Source organism: Oryx dammah, unplaced genomic scaffold, assembly GCF_014754425.2.
Source record: "Oryx dammah isolate SB20612 unplaced genomic scaffold, SCBI_Odam_1.1 HiC_scaffold_3, whole genome shotgun sequence".
NCBI lineage: Eukaryota > Metazoa > Chordata > Mammalia > Artiodactyla > Bovidae > Oryx > Oryx dammah.
The window spans coordinates 30,721,157-30,747,934 of NW_024070187.1; the positions used below are offsets into that span (position 1 = coordinate 30,721,157).

Below are 26,778 nucleotides of genomic sequence, written 5' to 3' on the forward strand. Positions count from 1 at the left end.
TGTTGTCATTTAATTCACAGGCCCCCAAACATATGAACCTAAGAATTTGGAATAAAAGTTTTCCTCCCAACAGTACCAAGCCTTTTTCATGCAAGAAGATAGTCTTTCCCTTAAAATCCATCTGGAGATAACAAGGTACATAATAATTTTGGTAATCCCACTTTATACCCTTTGCTGAAACTGCACTCACTATTTCTGCCACTGACCTGCCTGATCTAAGGTTTTAAGAATAAGGTGACAGGTTTCCTGTTTCCAGTGAGCTGAATGCTTTCTGAAGGACATGCTTTTTTATTTTGATTTTATTATGAACCACAGGGGGAAACTTAAAGAAAAGATTTTCTGCATAGAGGGCAGAAACAGAATAATAGAAAACAGAAATGTGCTGATATTTAAAAGCAAGAAACAAATCTGTGGGGATTTGTAGAATGTAGAAAAGTCTCAGCTTAAAGTGGTAAAGATCATATTCTATGTTTCAAAAATTAGTAAGGGTATAAAAGATTACTGAAGTATTATTTAAATTAATAAAAAGCATATAAAATAGATTCTGTGCTAGCTTATCAGGTCTGTAGATATGGACTACAGTACTGAATTAATTATGGGGGCTATATTAAGGAATTAGAGGAATATACCCATAATTTGGGCTTCCCTGATAGCTCAGTTAGTAAAGAATCCACCTGCAATGCAGGAGACCCTGGTTCAATTCCTGGGTCAGGAAGATCCACTAGAGAAGAGATAGGCTACCCACTCCAGTATTCTTGGGCTTCCCTTGTGGCTCAACTGGTAAAGAATTTGCCTGCAACGTGGGAGACCTGAGTTCAACCTCTGGTTTGGGAAGATCCCCTGGAGAAGGGAAAGGCTACCAACTCCAGTATTCTGGCCTGGAGAATTCCATGGACTATATAGTCCTTGGAGTTGCAAAGAGTTGGACACAACTGAGCTACTTTCACTTCATACATAATTTATGGAAAAATGTAAAGATGTAAGCAACTTTTTCCCCATCATTTTTTTTTAATTGCATAATAGAATGGAATGTTTGGCATAAAACTAGTCACAATACTTAACCCATGACATACTTCACTGGATGGAGCTAATGTCACTTAGAGTGATAAAATATTAAGCATTGATCCTTCTATTTTTACATTCCTCAGCAGATACTCCAGGAGTAATCCAAAATGTAACATTGCGTGTACAGAAAATCATTTTAGTTTTGGGGCTGAAGACCAAAGTTCATTCTTAAATTTTGAAAGGACTCATTAAACAAAGGTGAGAGATATTTTTCAAAGTCTTTGTTCTTGATGAGTGATCACTTTTTTATTCTCCTTGACTTCTAAAAACTTAAAAGAGTTTGCTTTTAATGCTAATCAGTTGCTTCTCTATTCCCCAGTAGACTTCAGACGATTCAGCCTCAATACTTTATTTTCTTGAGCTCTTTATTGACCATGGTCTTAGAGATTTTATTTGGCTCAGAACAACACAACAGCTTGTTATTTTTAATTGAACTGCAGAGTACATTAGGCTACATAAGAATCAATGGGAAAAATTAGTTTGAACATTTCATTTTCCCATTTCATGCCACTGGCAATGGTTAAAAATAAAAAAGAGAAAAGGAAAAAAGAAATACCTTCAAACCTACCCCCCAAAATCTAAAATACACAAAGTGCATATCCTTGTGCTAACTCCCATCACATAGAGAACCTGAAATTCTTTGCTCAAAATTTTAAAACATCCAAGAACCACAAATTTGCTTTTCAGCATGATGGCTTTTTTGTTTCCAGGTTAAAATAATTAGTACACAGTTTACATGGAGATGCTGTGAAGAGATACCTTAAAATCCAAACCTCTTCGTATTTCATCTGATCATTAAAAAACCCAAGGGGTGTATTCTGGAAGAGTGTGCATTTGCCTTCCTTTCCTCGACCAGCTTTTCCATTTCTGGGGCCTCCATGCAATATGGTAGTTCTCTCCTTGACTGCTTCTCACCTCCCAGAGGGAGCTGACTTTTAATAGCTGTTTGTGTTCTAGAAACTGACAGATGAGTAAACTATTTCTATGTTGGGTACTTTTTGGAGGTAACTTTTCTCATTTTAGACCACCCTAGAGTCCTAATGCAATGGATAGTGACTTGATGAATGGTCCCCCATTAATCAAAACCTGTTACTGTGCTTTTGAAAAACTCCAAATCATGCCTGAGACCCATCTTCCTCATTGGTAAGGCAGCCATATGAGGCCTTGGCTCTTGGAGAGGGACTGGAAAAGCAGACAAGGTTTTCTCAAAATGTATTTCCTTTGTAAACTGAAATCTAATGATTACACTTTAATTCAGAACACTAGCTTTCCCTCCTAATTGGGAAGGTTTCTAGGATGTAAGAAAGGACAACTTCCTGTGACTTTTTTTTTTTTTTGCATCTGTTTGCCTAGAATCAATTTATGTCACTGTAAGACAGCAACAACATCAACATGCTATGGGAGCTTAGAAGTGACAAGTGAATATGCATCTTCCTAATGAAAAGCTGAACTTTTTGAGGTCAAGGCAACATTTAGAACACTGATATAGCAAGATGTGTGGGAGTATCCTTCTTTATATATTTGTACACCTAAATATTTATTACTACATACTTAAAAGGTAAGTACATGCTTTTCATATATCCTTTTAAATAAAGTCTTTGTTCAATAAGATCTTCCCAGTAACAGAAAATTGTCTCAAAAGTCTCTAATATTTTAAACTGTGTCCAGTACTCCAGTACATATCTTCTTAGAAAGTGAGTTATAACAAAGTGGTGAAATAAAAGTTTATCTTTGTAGTTAAAACATTTTGGAATTGATATGCTTTTTGTCATTCTTTGCCCAGCATTGCAGAATTTCTCTTGTATCTTGTATGACCTATTACTCAGCCAAGACTCAAAAGGACCCTTAAGCAAATTTCTGCAAGTATTCTCCTCAGATAGTTCTCTTTTTTCCAACATGTTCCTCATGGCTGACAAGTCAGACAAACAAGGATTCAATGCTCATTTTTGTTCCAAATATAACTTGAAGTTATTTAACTAGCTCTAAGTCTCAGCCATATCAACAAATTGCAAATAATAATCTTCAGGGCTCCATGGAGATTAAAATAACTGAGAATAAGTGTGCCCTAAATGCTGGCTGGTAACAATTCATTAATATACTCCTTTGTAACTCCAGAAAGTAAAATCTATGTCAGAAACATTTCTCTAGTTTTCATATTTTTACTTATGCTTGTTTTTTAGGGATTATATATAGAACTGGTTTTGTGGTTTTTGTAACTATGCCAAAGCTACTGCATTAGCAAAAAGTAACTTAAAACTTCAAGGTCACCTTAACATCTGGATTTCTTTTAGATACAGTGCTATATATAATATAATTCTGAAAGTAAAGTATAATATAGTTCATATGATATTGGTTAAAATATTATAGAAGTTATGTGAATCACATAGACCTACTGTGTCTACATCTTTGAATTTTCAAATGACTATGTCAATACTTTTCTAAACTTCTAGAGACAAGTAGTAAATATATTTTTCAGAAGTGAATTACATAACATATCTCTGAAATATCTATTCAGTGTTTATTCTAAGAATTCAGGTTTCATCTTCCAAAAGGAAGAAAAGTTGGGTCATGCATGGTTATCTCAGTGCTGTAGTGATCCTTGCTTGTTTACATGACAGCTATCATCTTAAGAATTGGTGTAATGAGAAAGAATAAGAAATTGTCAAGTCATTGTCATGCATCAATTCTCATGATAATTTTATTCACTCAGCATTGAAGTGAATACATATTTCAGTGTTGCTATGAATTACACTGTTTGCCTCAGCCAGTCTTCCTCAAGTGTCTGTTTATAAAAATTGCATTCTCCCCTTTTCTCTCACGAGTTGGGTATAAGCAGCAGAAGAGACAACAAAATATGTATACCATAAAGATCTATCTCTGCTGATTATACTGCTTCAACGATAAAAATGAGATCCATTTTACCTAACCTTACAGCTAGATCAGGATTTCAATGATGGTGTTTTTAAATAGTTAATTAATATTATCTAAATTATATAATGCTAACCTTATTCTCACAGAAAATTTCTAATTAAACTGTCTCTAAAGGAGCTCTTAAAAAAAAAGGATACCTAACACACAGGCTGCTGGAATGGTCTGCATTTCAATTTCATTTGCTTCAGGTGATACTGTAGCTCACTTACAGAGTAATTTAAATTCTTGATATCTGCATACTTTTGTGTATGTTCTTTACATTGTTGAATATTCCTTCCCTTTTAACTATTCTATGTTAGTCCCGGCCTATGTTTCAGAACTAATTTGTGTCATTCTTTAAGCCTTTTCCACTGCCCTACCCATGCGATAGATACTTCTTTTATGTTCTCTTTAACACTGTGCATAATAAGAACTAACACCTAGGTATAGCACTTCCTATGTGCCAGGCTCTATTCAAAGAAGTCCTTTGTTCTTTGCATATATTAGTTCCTTTAATTTTCTTAACAGCTCTATGACATAGATAATGTTATCTGCATTTTAAAGATGAAGAAATAGAATCATGAAGATTTGGGGATGGTCATATACACACTGCTATATTTAAAACGGATAACCAACAAGGACCTACTGTATAGCACATGGAACTCTGCTTAATGTTATGTGGCAGCCTACGGAAATGGCAAAACGCTCCAGTATCCTTGCCTGGAAAATCCCATAGACAGAGGAGCCTGGCGGGCTGCGGTCTACTGGTTGCAAAGAGTCAGGGATGACTAAGTTAGTAACACTAGATAGGAGAGGAATTTGGGTGAGAATGGATGCATGTATGCGTATGGTTGAGTCCCTTCACTGTTCGCTTGAAACTATCACAATATTGTTCATCAGCTATACCCCTCACCAAAATAAAAAGTTTCTTCAAAAAAAGTAAAACATCTTAAAAAAAAGGAAATAGAATCATAAAGAGTTTAAATACATGGCCTAAATTCACAAATAGGAGACCTGGAAATTTAAATACAATCTGGTTCTGGAGTCTGTTTTTTTAATAGCTTCATTAAAATATAACTCACATACCATATAATTTACCCATTCAAAGTTTACAGTTCAACAGCTTTACTACATTCAGAGACTTATGCTAGTATCATAGTAGTTTTCGAATATTACTCTGTAAAGAAATCCGGTTTTAGAATATTCCTCCATAAAGAAATCCAATTTCCTTTAGCCATCATTTCTCAATCCTGTAATCTCTCCCAGTCCTAGTCACTAGTCTACTTTCTGACCCTATACACTTGCCTATTCCATATAAATGGAGTCATATAATATGTGACCTACTGTGACTGGCTTTTAATTAGCATATTTTCAAGGTTTGTTCAGGTACCAAGTGTCATCAGTGCTTCATTACATTTTACTGCCACAATGTTTCATTTATGGGTATACCACTCTTCTTCCATTCATCAATTGATGTACATTTTGGTTGTCTCCATTTTTTTGTTATTGTAAGTAAAGCTGTTATAAAACATTTGTGTACAAGTTTTTGTGTGGATACACATTTTCATTTCTCCTGGAACATACCTAGAGTAGAATTTCTGAATCATAGGCTGTTTGTGTTTAATCATTTAACAAACTGCTAGACCATTTGCTGAAGCGCTTGCACTATTTCACATTCCCACCAGCAACACACAAATGTTTCAGTTTTCCACAACTCTGCCATACTTGTTTTTATCTGTCCTTTTGATTTACAGCTATTCTAGTGGGTGAAAAGGCAGAGGAACCAGAGATCAAATTGCCAACATCCGCTGGATCATCAAAGAAGCAAGGGAGTTCCAGAAAAACATCTATTTCTGCTTTATTGACTATGCCAAAGCCTTTGACTGTGTGGATCACAATAAACTGTGGAAAATTCCTCAAGAGATGGGAATACCAGACCACCTGACCTGCCTCTTGAGAAACCTGTATGCAGGTCAGGAAGCAACAGTTAGAACTGGACATGGAACAACAGACTGGTTCCAAATAGGAAAAGGAGTATGTCAAGGCTATATATTGTCACCCTGCTTATTTAACTTATATGCAGAGTACATTATGAGAAATGCTGGTCTAGAAGAAGCACAAGCTGGAATCAAGACTGCCGGGAGAAATGTCAATAACCTCAGATATGCAGATGACACCACCCTTCTGGCAGAAAGTGAAGAGGAGCTAAAAATCCTCTTGATGAAAGTGAAAGAGGAGAGTGAAAAAGTTGGCTTAAAGCTCAACATTCAGAAAACGAAGATCATGGCATCTGGTCCCATCACTTCATGGGAAATAGATGGGGAAACAGTGGAACAGGATCAGACTTTATTTTTTTGGGCTCCAAAATCACTGCAGATGGTGACTGCAGCCATGAAATTAAAAGATGCTTACTTCTTGGAAGAAAAGTTATGACCAATCTAGATAGCATATTCAAAAGCAGAGACATTACTTTGCCAGCAAAGGTCTGTCTAGTCAAGGCTATGGTTTTTCCAGTGGTCATGTATGGATGTGAGAGTTGGTCTGTGAAGAAAGCTGAGCGCCAAAGAATTGATGCTTTTGAACTGTGGTGTTGGAGAAGACTCTTGAGAGTCCCTTGGACTGCAAGGAGATCCAACCAGTCCATTCTGAAGGAGATCAACCCTGGGATTTCTTTGGAGAGAATGATGCTAAAGCTGAAACTCCAGTACTTTGGCCACCTCATGCAAGGAGTTGACTCATTGGAAAAGACTCTGATGCTGGGAGGGATTGGGGGCAGGAGGAGAAGGGGATGACAGAGGATGAGATGGCTGGATGGCATTACTGACTCGATGGACGTGAGTTTGAGTGAACTCTAGGAGTTGGTGATGGACAGGGAGGCCTCGCGTGCTGCCATTCATGGGGTCTCAAAAAGTTGGACACGACTGATTGACTGAACTGAACTGAACTGAACTGAAGGACTTCCCTAGGGTCTCAGATAGTAAAGAATCTGCCTGCAGTGAAGGAGACCTGGGTTCAATCCTTGGGTCAAGAAGATCTCCTGGAAAAGAGAATTGCAACCCACTCCAGTATTCTTGACTGAGAAATCCCATGGACAGAAGAGTTTGGTGGGCTACAGTCCATTGGGTCACAAAAGTCAGACACGACTGAGAGACTAAGCATGTATGCACACATGCATATAGTGCACGGTGTAAAGTGGTAGCACGTTGTGATTTTCATTTGCATGTCTATGATGACAGATGGTATTGAGAATCTTTGTATATGCTTATTGGCCATGTTTATACCTTCTATGAAAACCCACATGGATCCTTTGCCCATTTCTAATTGGTTTATTTTTTTCATGTTGTCATTTTTAAAACTTTATTCTTTTTATGTATTAAACACAAGTCCCTCAACAGACACATGATCTGCAAATATCTTATACCTTGCTCTCGGTTGTCTTCTCATTTGTTTGCATTCTATCCTTTGAGACATAAACATTTTTAATGTTAGTGAAATCTAATTCATCTATTTGTTGATTGTTTATGCTTTGAGTGTTATACTTAAGAATCTACTGCTAAAATAAAGTCACAAAGATTTACATCTAATGTTTTCTTCTAAGTATTTTATAGTTTCAACTTATACATTTAAATTTATGATCTATTTTGAGTTGATTTTTGTATGCTATTTTAGGCAGGGATCTTGGTTTATTCTTTTGCACCTTTTGTATGTGGGTATCCAGTTGAAAAGACTACTATTCTTTCCTCCATTGAATGATCTTGACAATCTTGTTGAAAAATCAATTAACCATGGATATATGGCTTAATTCTGGACACTCACTTCTGTTCTACTGATCTAAATGTCTAACCTTGAACTAGTTTGATTACTGTAGCTTTTTAGTAAGTTTTGAAACTGAAAAGTGTGTCTTCCTACTGCTCTTTTTCAAGATTTTGTGGGTTTTTTGTTTGTTTTCTCCCTATCCTGATTCTCTTGCAGTTCCATGTGAATTTTAGGATCTGCTGGTTAGTTATGGCAAAAAAAAAAAAAAAAAGACAGCCAGAATTTTGATAGAGATTTCATTGAATCTGCAGCTCTATTTGGAGAATATTGCCATCTTTACAATACTGAGTTTTCCAATCCATGACTATATGCTATCTCTCCATATTTTTAGGATGCTTTAAGTTCTTTCAAAGGATGTTTTGTAGCATTTAGTGTACAAATATTGCAGTTGTTCTGTTTACATTTATTTTATTCTAATTATTTTATTCTTCTTGATATATTTAAATGAAAATAACTTTATTAATTTCTTTTTTGTAATTGTCATTGCTAGTGCACAAAAATACAATTGATCTTTGTAAAGTGTTTACACTTTAGAGCAGTTGAAGTCTTTTATTAACTCTAATTGTGTATATGTGTGTTTACTCTTTAGGATTTTCTATTTGCAAGACCATGTCATCTGTAAATAGAGAAAGTTTTACTTTTTCCTTTCTAATTTCATTGCTTTTACTTAGTTTCCTTGCCTAATTGGAGTAGCTAGAACCTCCAGCATGATGTTGAACAGAATTAGTGAGAACTTTAGGGATTTAGAGGGGTTTTTCAGCATTTCACCATTAAAATGATACTCTTTATTAGTTCAGTTATTATAAGATTGTCAACTTTTTTTTAATTGGGAAAGAGTGCTCGATTTTATTAAATGGCTTTCTTACATATGTTGAGATGATAATGTGGGTTTATCCCTTTATTAATATGGTATATGACATTGGTTTTCATAAACTGAGCCAACCTTGTACTCCTGGGATTAACTTCATTTGCTTATGGTGTATAATCCTTTTTATATATTGTTGGATTCAGTTTTCCAGCATTCTGTTGAGGATGCTTGTGTCTGTATTGAAATGTATCATAGTCATTAAAGTCATTAAGTGATAAATTCCACTGATTACTGGTTGATTGCCTTACTGTTTTCAGCAATTGCCTGGATTTGCTCAGTAGTTTTGTTGCAGGAAGGAGGACCCCTTCCAGGGCCCGAAACTGGGCTCTTGTCTAACACTTGGAAATGAATTGTCCGAGGAGACACATGTGCTGACAAAGCAAGAGATGTTATTGGGAAAGGGCACCCAGGTGGAGAGCAGTAGGGTAAGGGAACCCAGGAGAACTGCTCTGCCACGTGGCTCGCAATGTCGTTTCCAGGTGGTCTTTGGCCAATCATTCTAATTCAGAGTCTTTCCTGGTTGTGCATGCATCTCTCAGCCAAGATGGATGCTAGCGAGAGGGGTTCTGGAAAGTGGACGGACACGCGGTGTTTCCTTTTAACCTTTCCTGAACTCTTCTGGTTGGTGGTGGCTTATTAGTTCCGTACTCCTTATCAGGATCTCCTGTCATAAAATAACTCATGCAAATAGTTACTATGGTACCTGGCCAGGGTGGGTGGTTTCAATCAGTGTGCTTCCCCTAACAGTTTGAAGGAACTAAATTTTGGTAGGGGTCATATTTGAAGTCAGGTTTTAAAGTTTATTCTGACCTCAGGAGGGATATTCTTAGCTATCTTTTTTTCTGGCTTTCCCTGGTGAACTAGCTGGCTTATGATTCAGCTTATTGTTTTTAATTAAGAGGAGCCAAAGACTTAAAATTCCCCACACTCTATTTCAAATAATTGGAGAGTGCTTAAGCATGGACTGCCTCTCTCCTGGACAAAGTCTTTGCTACAACTCTGGGTACTGAGCTGGGTGGCAGCCTCTGGCCTTCTTCACTTGCCTCAGTTGTCGTAGAACCCCTGCCTTATAACAAGGTGGTGTGACGGAAACCAAAGCCCCAGTATTCTAAGTCTGCTTCACCTGGGGTAGAGACTGCATCCTCTGTGGCACAGTTAGGTGGAGAAAGGGAGCCCACAAATTCTTGGTCACACTCACCAGGAATTTAACCTTTTCAGATAAGATTGGGTGCATTCAGGGTGGTATGGCCGTAAGACTTAACCTTTTCAAATTACATTTAGATTGTATGGAAAATGCTAGCAGCCTCCAGGAGAGATAACCCTTAATTGAAAACTTTTAAGGGAGATGGAGCTCTGTCTTCTTGCCCAAATCGGCTTGGAGTGGAGCTTCCATCAAGCTAAGTAAGACAGAGAGTGAGGTGGAATGGGAAAGAGAAGGATGAGGTTGAGATGCTATAGACTCCTGTTGTTTTTACCGAGTTTCTGTACATTTTCTTAAGTGTTACTTCTTTTTTTGTATGCCCTTAGGAAATATACAGAGATTTTTAAATGGCTTCTGTTTATTTACTTACTTATTTAGTTAGTCAGTCAGTCAGTTAGCTTTTTGTGGTGCTTACTTGGATGAGGAGTGGGTCTATGAATCTTCTCAGCCTGCCACCTCAGAAGTGGAATTCCTACAAGGACAGTGTTCTTAACCACCATGCTTATTGTACTTTTAGTGTAGTAGTTATTACATGGCACTTACCAAGTTTTATTGTGAGTTTTAGCTTAATTTATTTAAGACAGTATCCATAGGACATGTCCTCAGCCAGAGCTGTCATTTTTGCCTGGAGCTTTGAACCAAACTTTATTAATACTTGAAAGGAGCCCTCTTCAGACACTGCTGTGGGCCCACTAAGAGATGGCCATCAAACTTCCTTCCCTTATCTGTGCCCTGAATGCCTACCCAGGAGAGCCTTTTGTCAAGTTCACTCTTCCTGCCCCTAAATTTGCCTCTAGGTTCAGGTGACTAAAAGGTTGAAACTCAGGAAAGCTTAAACCTCAGTGGGGGTTCAAAACGCTGAAGGTCTGCAAGTAGTAAAAACTTGGACAATGTCCTTGGCAAAAAACTAAGCAAAATGACATCTCAGGGCTGTTCTTAGTATGTCTTCTTAGTTATATATCAATATACAGAAGCTATTTAAAACTAGCCTAAAACCAAACATGATTCCTGAGACAACACACTTGACATTCCAGACTTTCAGAAATTTGTATAGTTTATTATTTGGATTTTTAAAATATCAGATATTTGTCTAATTTTGTCTCTAGGCAGCACCATCTTCATTAGGAGGAGAGTTGTGGTTGTTCTCATTAGCAGATTTTCAAAGGAAAGTAACAGTAAATGGGATTAAAAGTCATGATTCTGCAGTTTATGTTTTCCTTGTCTAACTTAGGGTCCTTTAAATAATTTCCCATCAAAATCTAAAGATTGATGACACTGATTAATTATGCCTTCACAATCACTCATGCTCATTTTTTTTCTTTTCTTCAGTTAATTTACACATCCTTGTTCCACTGCAGAGATAATAGCATCTTATATTTAGAAACACTTGGCACTTTACTAAATGCTTTCAGATAGTTTAAGGTATTTACACTCATAAAAACCCTGTGTGGCCAGTTTTTTATTCCCTTTTTACAGACAGAAAAATTGAGGTTCAGAAGAGCTTCCTGACTTCCATAAATTCAATGATTATTAAATAGAAGAGGTAGAAGTTGAATGGATATCTTTTGACTATAAACCTAGTACTCTGCAGGATATGCCCAATGGGTATTAGTATAGTGTATTGGGAAAAGAAGAATAGGTGGAGGAAAAACAATAAAATAGTACTTCCAACAAGGAAATCATATTGCATATTATTTATTCTTTTGCTAAAAGGTACATTGAGAAGAAGCTAAGTACACTGATTCATCCTTAAGAAAGTGAAGTCACTCAGTCGTGTCCAACTCTTTGCGACCCCGTGGACTGTAGCCTACCAGGCTCCTCTGTCTATGGGATTCTCCAGGCAAGAATACTGGAGTGAGTTGCCATTTCCTTCTCCATGGGATATTCCTGACCCAGGGATTGAACCCAGGGATTGAACCGGGGTCTCCTGCATTGGAGGCAGACACTTTAACCTCTGAGCCACCAGGGAAGCCTTCATCCTTACACTGACATAATTCATGGGTACATTAGATATGAAGTATTATTTCACATAATAGCAAAAATATTGTGGAACAAAAGCCAAGCACTGAGTGCCTCTACAACCAAGATAATATGAAATGATTCTGTGATTTGTAACTTCTCACAGAATGTAAACTGGCTATTTAATAGTGTGAATGAATGATTCTTGATGTTTTGAATTAAAACTTTCTACTTCTTTAACTTAAAAGCATGTATGTCATTTCCCAGTAACGATGCCAGTAACAATGACATAATCCTTTCCCATTTCTTTTGGAAATTTAGTCTTAGTAAGTAAAAATTAAAGAATGGCAATGGCACCCCACTCCAGTGTTCTTATCTGGAGAGTCCCAGGGATGGCGGAGCCTGGAGGGCTGCCGTCTATGGGTTCGCACAGAGTCGGACACGACTGAACGACTTCACTTTCACTTTTCACTTTCATGCATTGGAGAAGGAAATGGCAACCCACTCCAGTGTTCTTGCCTGGAGAATCCCAGGGATGGCGGAGCCTAGTGGGCTGCCGGCTATGGGGTCGCACAGAGTCGGACACGACTGAAGTGACTTAGCAGCAGCAGCAGCAAGACTATTTATTCAGGCATAGTCTTGTGTCCATTCCAGTTCCTATGTTTGTAATTACATATAGAGTTCTTAATGGCTTTTCTTTTTCCCTTTTCCTTCCTTCCTTTCTTCTTTCCTTTCCCTCCCAACCCACATACACACCCACAGGCTATCAGAATATTTTAATTTGTTCATTCAACAAACATTTATTGACCTGCTTTTATATATCTGACAGTGTACATGAAAAACAACTTGTGTTTTACCAGTATGTAGTTTAGAGGAGGAGTCTAACACTAATGAAATTATTACAAAATACAGAGCTACAAAGAGTCCTGAGTGAAAGAACATAGTAAATGAGGAATCAGATTGTTCTGTAACTCCACAAAGCTGGTCCTTGATGTCACTGTTGAGATTAGATCATAAAATACTGTGACATTCGCTGTGTGCACCCTCCCTCCCTCCCTCTCTCATCATTCTTTCCCAGGCTCCTGCTGCTGCTGCTGCTGCTGCTAAGTCGCTTCAGTCGTGTCTGACTCTGTGAGACCCCATAGATGGCAGCCCACCAGGCTCCCCCGTCCCTGGGATTCTCCAGGCAAGAACACTGCAGTGGATTGCCATTTCCCTCTCCAATGCATGAAAGTGAAAAGTGAAAGGGAAGTCACTCAGTCATGTCCGACTGCTAGCGACCCCGTGGACTGCAGCCTACCAGGCTCCTTCATCCATGGGATTTGCCAGGCAAGAGTACTGCCTGCTAAATGTATTTATTCCTTCACAAACAGGTCCTATTTTCTGATAGAGAACTTATTAATGTTGATAAAATGGTTCCTGTGGAACTCCTCAAGAGCGGGAACTATATATATATATATATATATTTTTTTTTTTTTTTCTTTGCCTTCCTGGGATTAGCACAGTGCTTAGCTTACAATAAATGCTCAGTGATAGTTATGGAGTCAAAGCTAATAGTTTAGGGTGTACCATACAATACTCTTTTACCTTTTTCTGATCTCAGATAACATTTCCATTTTTAGAGGCAAATAAGGCCTGCTTCAAATAATTCCCAAGAAGTTAGACTTCTAATAAAATATTTTAGGAAAAGGAAAATTCTCTTAATATGATAGTTCAGTAGGTAGTTATCTGCTACACCCTCCTCATGGTGATTGCTTGGGAAAATATACATGTTTCAACAGAGTTTGGACTTTGCTTTGTGTGGTGTTGTTTTAATATAAACTGCTTTGGTATATTTTCTATGTTTATATTTCTATGGGTCTAGTGATAGCTTTAGTTCAGATAGTAATTTTTTTTACTGTTGTTATTCTCCTATTTTTAAAAATTGGCTTCATTTCTTACTGTTATTTCTTTCCTTTAGGAGGTATTCTTTATTTAGCCTGTCTCTTTACCGTGGCTTCATGCCCAGTTTTGCTAAATTTAAATTTCCAGGAATATCCATTAACTTAATTAATTTTGTAAAAATACTGTCCACATATTATTTAATCTAAAATGTTTTCAATTGTAAGATGCACAATTGTTTCACTCACCACTAATAAAGACAAAAAATTCTACCAATTTTAATTGCTGGAAGACATCAATTGAAAGATGCATCCTGATTCAAAGAGATTAAAATATGAAAAACTATGTTTTTGAATTTATAAAATACAGAAAAAGCACGACCACAGCTCTAACACAAATTTTCAATCATATTTATATAAAGTTTTATACAATTATGTTTATGGTAGTTTAAGGCAAAATAATATTGCATTATATATCAATGCAGAAAAAAGGCATTGCATTTTTTCAAAAATATTCTTAGAGCTTTGCATGTTCTGCTAGGATGAAACTCCCCAAAGTCAATATCTTTATCTGTTTTGCATGTACCCCAAGCAACTAGAAGAGGGCCCTCAACAGATACTTCTCAAATAAATTTATGAGTGAGTTTATGTTTCATTAGAGATGCCATATGTCTGTTTTAAGAAAACTAAATCAAGAAAATAAGTTATTAATCAGTGATCTCCTTCTAAATGCCAGTTTATGTTTTCCAGATATCTAGTAGTTTTTCTAACAGAATAGCTTCTTAAATCTTCCATTTGTCACCAAGTTCTTTCCCTTTTATTTTCATAAGGATTCATAATTATTATGATGATACTTACAACTCAGTGATGTTTCCAATAACTTTTGTGAATAACCATGAAAACATTGTATGGCACAATTGGTCACTTATGATTATCCATAGTTGTACAACTTATGAAATGAAAAGGAAAAAATAATCCTAAATAAAAGCCTCATATTAAGACAGCTGGTCCACTTGGTAAGCAGTAGAGATCAGTGGACCAAGCAGAGGGAGTTTATTCACATTCTTTCTTTTCCTCCATTTCTAAGAAACTTATATGGGTTTGGTGATGGCTAAAAATAAAGTTATCCTTATGTGATGCCATTTTAAAAAAATGTTTTTAAATTACGAATTCAATAACGTCTGTAATCTCAATAGTTACATTTAAATTAAACCTAACATGATTTATTCTGATTCCAAAGACAGAATGTCAGAGAGGCTAAAGACATAGCCACTGGGATCAGGATCTTTGGGCTTGAAACTCATCTCTGGCTCTTGTTAGTTTTATGGACATGGACATTTAGTTAATTCTTTGGAGCTCTGTTTTCATCCTTAAATGTCATTAGCACATATCTTGTAGAGTTTTTGTAAGAATTAAATTAGTTAACACACATAAAGTTCTTAACAGGTCAGATCAAATAACAGATGCTGAAGATGGTTTTTCCTTGTTTGCCCTCAAGTCCGTCATGGCCCTGTGCTGTGACCTAGGAAGAAGACCTTCATGGTCTTCATTACTTGGGCTCCCTTGCCCTCTGACTTCTGGTTGGATTTGTAATTGGAAATGATGGAAGTAGATGGAAAGATAGGAGGAGTGACTTTAGAGCACTCCCCTCTCCATTTCTTTGCTGCCTAAATGTGATTTGAGTGCTTCTCCTCCAGCCTCTTCCCATAGCCAAGGTCACCACTTCTAAGATGCGGTTCCTCTTCCATGGCTCCAGCTTTGCTAGATTCTCTCCCACATCACATCGGTCTTCAGGGTTGCTGCACATCTAGGCCCTGACACTTCAATGCCCTTGTTGATTTATTCAACTTTATTTACATTATTTGTTAATAATCCCTTCATTTAATTCTCTTTACTTAACCATTTGAGTCCCATTCACTTGCCCCTGGCATCATAAACAATATAGTGCTGAATTCTTTAGTTTAAGATAAATATTAGATTATTTTCTTCAGGTGTATGAAGTATCTTTAGTAGTGATGGGAATGGGAGTTTCAAAACTTAAGCAAGAAAAATCAATTCTATTAACCTGTGTGTCTTTGATAACATTACTTTCCTAAGAAGTAAAAATCTTGGGGGGGGGGGAATGTGTGTGTCTATATAACTGGGACTAGATTTTTGTTAGAATTGAATAAAGGCTAAGATACCTTCTCTCATGGCCTTTACACATGATCCCTCCCTCCTCTTTCTCTCTTTGGAAATGGCTAGTGGTAAATACTTGGAATACAAGGGGTTATTGTTTAGGTGACTCAATCAAGTCCAATATAGAATTCTGAGTTTCAGGTTTAATTGACATCATGATTTTAAAGTCGCTGCATGGACTTAGGGAAGAGTGATTCTCAGTGTTGGGTGGAAGAAGCTTGAAAGGTCATATAAGTAGGAGCTACACCTGGAAAGGGTCTTGTAGGAAATAAGAAAGTCATGGCTGCTTTCCATTCAAATAGGAATTACAGGAAGAACCAAAAAGCCTGAAAAATTATTAAGTACAATGGCTGTATACTGAGGAAGTTTAACAAGTGTAACAACCTTTTGCTCAACTGGGCACCCAACTCATAAATCCATATTGTACCACAGAAGACTTTAGGGAAACAGGCTTTCCATATTCCTCTCACTAAGCACATTCAGGGTCAGTGCAGGGCTAAGCTTGAAGAAAACGGATCATTTACACGTCACAAAGGTGAGAACAGGGCACACGAAGGTATTAACACTGTGTGAGGCAATACCATTTCATGCACAAAACAGCAGTCATTTTTCTTGGCCTAGAAATGAATTGAAAATAATTGGCTCTATGAAGCGTTCCCAGTAAAACTCACTTTCATCTTATTCAGGGTTAAGCATTTCTACCTCTCAAGAAAATCCTATGGCTACTTCAATTTTCACACTTTTCACAGTAGGAATAGAGGGAGTAAATATAATGTTAAGGAGGAAGAAGTTAAGAGATCTGGAGTCGGACTTTTTGGATTTGAATCTCAATTCTCTGCTACTTACTATCTGTATAATCATCCACATTTTTTTCAACCTCTGTATGTCTCAGTTTCTTCAACCAGATTCTTGGGATCAGAATACTATTTATTTATTGGAAATAATATGAGGACTGAATAAGATCATACATGGAAACAACTCAGTAGAGTATCTGTACATAGTTAGTATTAAATATATCTCAGCCATTTCATTACATATATGCACCTCCCAGCAAAAGTCTATGTATAACTTGAGGCATAAATATGCACATAAGTATATGTGTCATTCATCTCATACCCATTACCAACTAAGTCTATCCTACAGTAAGTACTAGATACATATTTAATGACTAAATAAGTCTAGCTTGCCTAAAAAAATATGTATGTCAAAGGCAAAAGCAAAGCACATATATTTTCTTTTATTGTGGTTTTCACCTGAGCTTCCATGTTAATCACTAGCGAAGAGACTATTATAGTTTATTATACTTTAAATACCTTTAAAAAAAATACTAGCACATCAGTGAAAATGCATATCTACACTTTTGAGTATGCACAGAAGCACCTGCACAATTAAGTTTTCAAGTACTCATAATATAATTATTTGCCAAACAATGAAAATCTTGTTAAAACAATAGCTAAAAATAAATTATAGGCACCAAAGGGAAGATAGACTCATTGTCTAAATTTCTTTTAATAGAGAGTATCACAGATCCTTCTTATAGACAATGAAATTATGTTGAGTCTGTTTAATTTGTATTAAACAATGTACAGAGGGCAGTCATCGCTGTTATAAATCCTGATAAACATTCAATTAGCATCAACACATCAAAAAAGACCACTTCTCTTGTTTACGAATTCTGTAATTTTTTTAGCCTATAAGAAAGAATTGTTCAAATTTAAAAACAAGTGGGCTTTTCTAAAGAAAACTGAAGTGAATAACTATGGTTTATTCGGTTTTGAAATGTATTATAAAGAAGCATGAGGTTAAACACATTGAGGTAGGCAGGGAGAATGCATGTCTTCATCCCCTATGGCTATTTAGACAGCACCAATTTGAGCATTTTGCTATTGAAGACTATTTCTATTAACATTTTATTTATATATCATGTGAGAAAATCATAATATATAGAATAATTATAACAGTTACCACTTATTGCTTTTTCTACCAAATGGAATTATAATAAATGTTTCACATGTATAATCCCATGTAATAGCCACAGAATCACTGGATGACAAACTCAAAACAACAGAATCATATCTGTCCATTTTAATTATTAGTGTCTCCAGGGATTAGTACTGAGCTTAAATACAGTTGATACTAGATAAATAATTACTAAACAATAGGATGAGCTTCACTTTGAAGCAGGTCCTTCCCAGGAAAGTACTGTCTTAGTCTGCTAATGTTCCAGTGTTACTGAATGTACTGTATTTGATCAAATCCACCCTTATTTGGCATGGTTATCTTCATTTACATAGACCATCGGATTTCAGTGAGAGGATGCCTGAGAGAGAACTCCATCTTGTCAGGTATAGAAAACTATAGAAGGATAGAAATCTGGTCTAAGCTGTCTAAGAAAGTTATAAAATTAGTACTATAATTAACATAAAAGTATGTAAAAGCCTGATTCTGACACACATAAATTGAAGGCTGGAAAATATGATAATTACAAGTACCATACCATGCATAGTTAGGATTTGTTAAAAGCTCTTTTAATATTGTGATATCAGTTAATAAAACATAAAGAAATGAAGGATAAAATAACCTCCTAGAAGCCAAAACCACAAGGCTGAGATCAGACTTACCAGAACAGTCACCACGCGCAGAACCACTCCACGCATGTTATTCTCCAGTTTCTTGTCAGTCAGGGAGCCATTCAGCCCTGTGACAGGATTCCAGCACCCAAGCTGAAAGATAAAATAGCTTGGTCACTTTTCTGCCTGAGGAACAGTCCAATCACCTATATATAGACCTTTCAGAGAACTGCATGATAAATCTTGGAATAACATAACAGAAAGTGGCTTGTGCAGTTTTTCCTTTTAAATAGCAAATGAAGCAATCAAAAATGCTATTTCCTGCTTTTAAATATCATATGGCATATGACAGTATCCAGTGGGCTTTAGGGGAGTCACTGAAGACATTTGACTTAATGAGGAGTTATAAATACACCAATAATTCAGTCTCAGTAATACACTAATTGGAAAAATAATAGCACATATAATTCTAGCATAATGCCTGCTCTAATATATCAATTACTGCACAAGTTAGATTTTCTTACAGTTTAAATGGTTTTAATTAGATCTTACTTTGCTTTTATTGGGGAAAAAGCTGGTTTTTAATGTGGTTAGAGGGGTCACAGTTTTTATTTGAGGAAAATAAAACATGTATAATGCTTTGTTGTTTTCAAATATCTACAGTACATAAAACAATGTAATTTGCCTTTTTTGTCAGTGCTATCAATCTACATGGGAGATTTTGGCAGCAGTCTTTCCCTTAAAGTCTTGCAATGATTTACTGCTCTTTGCTCTCCAAAGTACTGGTGTAATTTTACATTCTCATGTAGTTGTTATCTCTTGTAACACCCAAATCTGAGGGCTACCAGTTTAAAAATTACTGCATATAAATTCCAACAGGATAAAAATGGATGACTCTCAATTCAAAAATAAGGAGGAAAGAGACATGCTGTGATTTGAATTAGCAGATAACTGCTCAAGAAGTGAAGCTGCAGAGATTGTTGCAACACACATCTTGGGAAGATATATCATGCCATTAATCCTGATGCCAGTCCCATGGGCCTTCTCATTTGGGAACTTATTCCATATTTGCTTGCTTTAAAAATGTAATAGAACGTTAGTCATATTCAGAGACTATTTTGATCAATTGAATGGTTTATAGGGGCACCTGGTTATTCCCACTGCTTCCTGTTAAAGACTGTATTATTTGCTTGTGCTTTTGAAGTCATCAATACACCGGCAAGTCTTCCTCACAAATAAACAAGGTGCTTCCTATTAAAACTCATGTTTATTTTTAAGCTCCTCAAAAGGTGCTTAATTAAGAAAAGTAAAATGTATACACTATATCTTAAGAGAAGGGGTTGTCACATGTAAGCAAAAAGCCAGCTTTTTCCGTATTAAAATAATTTGGAAAAAGCTGCTAATTGTTGGTTTCAACTGTAAAAGCACATTAAATTCAAACAATGATGTGTCATTTTTAGTTACATAAAAGTCTAATTAGAACTTAGATCCAATTAGCAAATCCAAATGTGTTGAAAGTCTAATTATCAGAGATATTGCAGTCCTCTTGCCAAATTTAAAACCTTATGAAATTTCTTTTGAGTTTTTGTTCTCTTCTGAGGTCAACCAGTCAATCCTCAATTATTATCACTGATGTGCACTTTTTCTAATTATTTCTTCAAGAAGAGTTTAATTTCACAGACCAAATAATATTGGTGGAAAAAGATCTAAAACAAAGTGAAAAGCTAAATTTCCAATGCTCTATCCACCTTTTACAATTACATTACCTAATTCTAAGTAAATGAATAGCTTTTAGGACATCATCTTATTCATGACTAGTAGATCTCAACTGCCAAAGTAAACACAGGGTATTTTTTTTTTTCTCCCTTGGAGTTATTTTTTAAGTTTGATGAACTTATTGCCAGTTTGCCTAAATAAATTACATTTGTTAGTGCCAACTTGAACACAGCATTTTGGTGTATTAACATAACAAAATATTTACTACTGGAATAACAACAAAACCTGATAAGCAGTTTGTTTCAATAATGTTCTGGACAAACAATTACAATTATATAATTTCCATCTTTTTCTTAATTATGTCTTCCTTTAAACAGAACTAAATGCAGTCAATGATTTAAAAATTCTAAAGTACTCTAGTATTGGGGGATTTGAAATATTGAAAATGAAATAGCATTTGAAGGAAGTAGAGGAGGCGGCTATACCTTCTGACCTTGGCAGTGACTTAAACATTATCTGTATATATATATATATATATATATATAAAATGTGTCTTTTCTCTCTCTCCTCTCTCTGTCTTTCACTTTTTGTGTGTTTTTTACTCACACTGATTTCTTCCAGTGGCCATGCATGGCCACTAACCCCATCCCGCCTTTTGGAGAATTGCTTTCTTTTTTCATCCCTAGACAACTGCTTTCCCTTTTTCACCCCCCAACTTTTTTCATGACTCTGACTCTCTGGTTTAGCAATTGTTAATAATTGGTTGTTTGACCTGAGCCAATAAAAGTCCTTCCTTGGAGGTTTATTTTTAATATCAAGTGTGTGCATGGTGGGCAGATCAATAAGTTGATATGAAGTTTTTTTAATGTTTTGCCAGATTCTCTCATATATACTACAGAACATATAATTTTCTCCTTTGCTTTATGAAGGTCTTTCACCTTTCTGTTTTCTTTCTTCTTTTTTGCCATCCTTCTCACATGTCTATGGATTATAGCACTTAGAAAGTTGAAAAGTTGTTCCTGTTCTTAATGAAAGCAGTCTAGATTTTAAGACTATTAACTTTTTTTACTCAACTCATGTATCCTTTCATATTCACTTGTTCTGATGCTTAATATTAGATAAATGCTAGCTGTAGTCACCAAAAACTAGAGACGGAATTTTGACATAGAGAAATTCAGGATACAGACTCTCTGGAACACTAGAAATAAAGCATATCACATATAAACAGTCATAACAAAGAAATTATTAAGAAATTAATACTAATTTCTACATTGAATAGAACTTGTTTAAAAAACATTTTTTTGGTAATACTTTCTATGTGTCAGCCATGGTACTGGGGCTTTTCATGTGTGTGTGTTCTTAGTCATTCAGTCGTGTGCAACTCTTTGGAACTCCATGGACTGTATCTCACCAGGCATCTCTGTCCATGGGATCTTTCAGGCAAGAATACTGGAGTGGGTTATCATTTCCCTAGGCTGCCACATAACATTAAGCAGAGTTCCATGTGCTATACAGTAGGTCCTTGTTGGTTATCCATTTTAAATATAGCAGTGTGTACATGACCATCCCAAACTCTTAATTGATATTTTGGCAATAAAATTTAAAAGGCAAATTATCACCATTATCATCATTTTTATAAAAATAATTACAACACATACATAGTGCACATGCACGAATGCTCATTCACTCAGTCATGTTTGACTCTCTGCAACCCTATGGACTGTTAGCCCGCCAAGCTCCTCTGTCCATGGGATTTTCCCAGCAAGAATACTGGAGCAGGTTGCCATTTTCTTCTCTAGGGGATCTTCCTGATCTAGGGATCGAACCCAGGTCTCCTGAGTCTCCCGCATTGCAGTTGGATTCTTTACTGCTAAGCCACCAGGAAAGCCCCATGTAGTGCACAGTATGTACTAATCATCTGTAAAGTGAAATCGCTCCATCATGTCCAACTCTTTGTGACCCCATGGACTGTAGCCTACCAGGTTCCTCCATCCATGGGATTTTCCAGGCAAGAATACTGGAGTGTGTTGCCATTTCCTTCTCCAGGAGATTTTCCCAACCCAGAGACTGAACTTGGGTCTTCCGCATTGTAGGCAGACGCTTTACTGTCTGAGCTACTAGGAGCTGTGCATATATTGATTATTTCTCAAAACCACCAAATGATGAAGGTATCAATATTACTCCATTACAATGGATGGTTTTATACATCTTTTTGAAGGATTACTCAAGGGTTGAGATTCCTTAATTTCTGTTCATACCCAAGCATCTCCCTGAGATTCACTTCAAGCTATCCTGTTTGATTATAAAAACTCCTTCCAATAATAAGCCATAAAAATGGGTTAGGTTCACATAGATTCAAACTGAATTTGTCTCTACAGTGGGTCATAGCCCTTGCAGCAGAGCAAGACTGACAGGAAAATTGTTAGATAAAATCTAGAATTTCACTCAGGTTTAAGAGTGAGACTTACCTAACAACTTCTCTGGTTCGTTGTTTGAAATGTCTTTAGCTTAACTTTGCTTCAGAGGTTGTTTTGGTCTGGTTGTTTTTGTTTTAAACAATGAGCCCAGAGACTAACAAAGATAATGCACACAAAATTTCATACTATCTATTTGGCCGAGCATTTTCTAAGTAAAAATAATAAAAGTGGGCCCTGCGGCACATGAGATTTACAGAAATTCGCACTGCTGATGGCAAAACAAGATGCATTATCTTCCATGGTCTGATCGTCTAGAGAACATTTAGAAGGGATTAAAAAATAAAGACCAATTCAATTTCCTTTCAATTACAGTATATCGATTTCCTATAGTGTTTTCTGATGATTGCCTAAAGTCATTTTAAAACCTTAAAATGCTTAATGCTTTAATTATTTCCTTCACTGAAGCTTTAGCAATAATAACCTTGCAGCTTTCTGTTCAGATCAATGTAATATCTGTTCAACAAACTGGCTGATGCATGTACATGAGCACAGTAGCATGCTCCTAACATCATGTACTGTGTCATTAGGAAATGACCAAGTTTTAGACATTTACTCTTTCCCCTCAGTGTTTCCACTTTTTATTTTTCCATGGGCTTTAAAGGGTGACATTTGACTTGGGCTTTACATCACTATTTTTCAGGCAGTGTTTTAATGTCAAAAATAGCTGAACTGTTCAACTTCAATTTTACACTCACTAGTTTGTAGGCTTTAATAACAGGAGTTAAGAGAGCTCTTAATTGAATACCAAACAATTCCCTACATGTATTACATTGTATTCATAGGGAACAAGCCCAGACAGGTTATAGCACCATAGCTTCAGCTTCAGGCCAAAATATCCACAGCACTGGGGACCTTGCACTCCCCAAAACTACATTTGCTTTCTCAGCCTTCAAAGGAAAAGAGGGAACAACAAAAGCTGGGCAAAGTACCCGAAAGCTAGCCATTTAGAAATGCACAGGATTATTTGGTAGGTATTATTTCTGTAATGGGATAGGAAGTGTAAGAGAAAAATGCATATGGCAGGTTGACTCAGATACACGTTTTATAGAGTTAAATTGTTTTTTTTTTTTTCTTTGACATGCATAGAAATGCAGTGTGCCAGTAATCCTTCCAATGATACTTTTCTTTATGGTATTTCCACCTGTAAAATAGGTTCGATTTGTTAGACTTGCTCACTGGGGGATGATTACTTCCTCCTAAGATTTTATTCCTACAGCTTGGTCATTACCATGAAGTAAGAGTCGTTCTTTAGATTACATGGAATAGCCTTAGCACTTGAGTTTCCTTCAGGAGAAAATGAAAAGTCAGAAAAAAAAAATTACCTGTTTCCACAGCTTATATCTCCCTGCCTGCTGCTGAAGACAAAAACTTCTGGACTATGTAACAATGAACATGTACAACAAGACAAACTTGTTAACTGATTTCCATAAATTAAGAATATAAACATGGAATATATATATTAAATATATACAGGAATTTATTTGTATATTTATATAAATATATCTAAAATATAGTTCAAAATTGTTTATGGCCGCAGTATAACCACTTCCAGTCATCAGCTGGTATTTGACTGGTTTAATGATCTATATCTCTATCTGCTCAGTTGTGACCAACTCTTTGTGATCCCACGGACTGTATCAAGCCAGACTCCTCTGTCCATGTAATTCTCTAGGCAAGAATACTGGACTGAGTTGCCATTTCCTTCTCCAGGGATCTTCCCAACTTAGAGATTGCACCTCCCGCATGGCAGGCAGATTCTTTACCGTCTGAGCCACCAGGGAAGACGGTTTAATGATATTCTGCCATTGTTACATGTTTTCCCTTCTTTAATAACTCTCAGTGTAAAGTTACTATTATATAATATTTAGAGAAAATATCGCATAGCAGTTAAGATCAGGAACTCTGGAACCAGACTGTGTTCAAGGACCTGCTCTGATACTTGCTGGGTGTGGCCATTGGGGCTCTGATCCCTCTTAAGTGGGAAGAATAAAAATGACTTCCTCATAGGGCTGGTGGGACTATTAACTGACTTAACATATGCTAAACATTTAGAAATGTTCCTGGCACATAAAGACTAGAGAATTGTGCATTATTATTATTCCTATGTAATCAGTATGTTTTTATTCCTCTCCCAGCCTTATCATCTGGAGTCACTCACTTGTTTCAGTGATGAAACATATCTCAAAAGTGCGGTTCTCAAGATTGGCTGCACATTATAATGACCTGAAAGCTCTATACAATTCTGATGTCCTGCCTAACCCCAGAACAATTAAATCCTAATTTCCACTACTCTAAAACTTAATCTAACACCCAGGGAATGCAATCCCATAAAATGGCTACTTAACCTTATTGATTAAAGGCATCCTTTTTACTGGCTACCTATGCAAAATCTAACTAGCGACACTTTCTAAAATAAACAGGCTCTTTTATTTTTCTTGTTTTAAGTAGTATAGGAGACAATAAACTCTGAACCTGAATAACGCTTACCTTGTCTGCTGTGGTAGTCCTAGTCTTTATCATAGCTTTGGTGTTGGTACATGATTGATTCTAATAGAAATCTGATAAACGAAATGCATATATTACAGTTCCTTCTGTCCTCTTGATTATTCTACCTTTTGGGCTTTCCAGTTTGACATGAATAAAAACCAAAATATCCCCAATCTGCTACTGTGTTCAACTATATAATATTGTATCTCTGACAATTTTTGCGATTCTTCAGGACAGTTGCTCCATACTAAAATTCAATTAGCTCTCTTTTTCTTTCTGATCAGAATTTTCTTCCAAATAACATTTTGGTACCTATTGATTATGATCTGATAAAAGTGGCTGGATTTATTCTCTTTCATTCCATGCTACCTTGAGAGGTTTTAAAGGGGATCTTCATTTTAAAACCACATTAGAAGTGTCAATCTTTCCTATGTCTTCATCTTAATGATCTGCAGGTGCCCAATGCCTTCTACGATAGTGTTTTGTACCAGTAAAACAATTATTTTTATAGAACTTGCATGATTTAATGTAAAGTTATTGCCCTTTAGATCTTTGTTCCCAAACAACCAAAACCTCATGCCTAGATGTATCCTTATGCTCTACTCTCTCTTTAATATCTGTTTAGATATCTCAAAGGCACCTCAAATATCATAAGAGTAGGCTCATAATTCACCTTTACCAGTTCCACTAGCCAGCAACCAAGAAGTCAGTCTTATCATCTCTCATACTTTATCCATTGCCAGTCTGCAATTTCAAGTTCTTAAAAAACAAAACAACAGAACAAAACTTTCAAACCCACTTCACTTCATCTCCTTGCCACCATCCTAGTCCAAGCTAATTTTATAGCTTCTCTTTTACAATATCTACACTGCAAGCATAAACATACATTTTGATATGATGTCCTCTCTGATGATCTTTCTGTAGTTTTCTATTTTTCTCAAGACAAAGACTAAACTTCTAATATGATTTGTCACATTTTAGAGTCACAGTCTCAGGTCATGCCACATTCCCTCTCATTCTTTGGACTCTAATCACTAGTCTTACTTCAAATTTCTTGAGTTAGACATAATCCTCTTGCCTTAAGGATTAACCACTTGAAAAGTTAAAAATAAGTCCCAATGCCAAAGCCATATGCCATGTTAAATAAATCAGAAAGTGTTGAAAGCGTTAGTCACTCAGTCATGTCCAACTCTTTGCAATTCCATGGACTGTAGCCCGCCAGGCTCCTCTGTCCATGGGGATTCTTCAGGCAAGAATACTGGAGTTAGTTGCCATGCTCTCCTCCTTCCTGACCCAGGGACTGAACCTGGGTCTCCCACATTGCAGGCAGATTCTCTGACATCCAAGCCACCAGGGAAGCCCCAAATCAAAAATTCTGGGGAATTTTCAGGTATCAGTATTTTTCAAAAATTTCTAAGATGATTCCAAAGTTTAGTCAAATTTGGTAATCAATGGTTTTAAAGATACAGTCTTACTTGATTGGAAGAATCTTAGAAACTTGCCATTCTTCTGTGAATTATTGAATTCACTATTACTCATCCTATAGACCTCAATGCGAACATCTACAGCCTGGGGTAAACCTTCCCTGACAATCCGATCCACCCCCAGGCTGGCACATGTCCTTTCAATACAGCATCAAGTTCCTCTGTTT

At 36.4% G+C, this 26,778-nt stretch overlaps 1 protein-coding gene across 1 annotated transcript in view; it reads right to left on the reverse strand.

Moving 5' to 3' along the window:
- GRID2 (glutamate ionotropic receptor delta type subunit 2) overlaps nucleotides 1-26,778 on the reverse strand; it is a 1,625,731-nt gene that overhangs the window by 386,645 nt on the left and 1,212,308 nt on the right. The window contains exon 9 of the mRNA XM_040237847.1: nucleotides 18,499-18,600. Within this exon, the coding sequence (XP_040093781.1) occupies nucleotides 18,499-18,600 (102 nt within the window). The remainder of the gene's footprint in view (nucleotides 1-18,498; nucleotides 18,601-26,778) is intronic.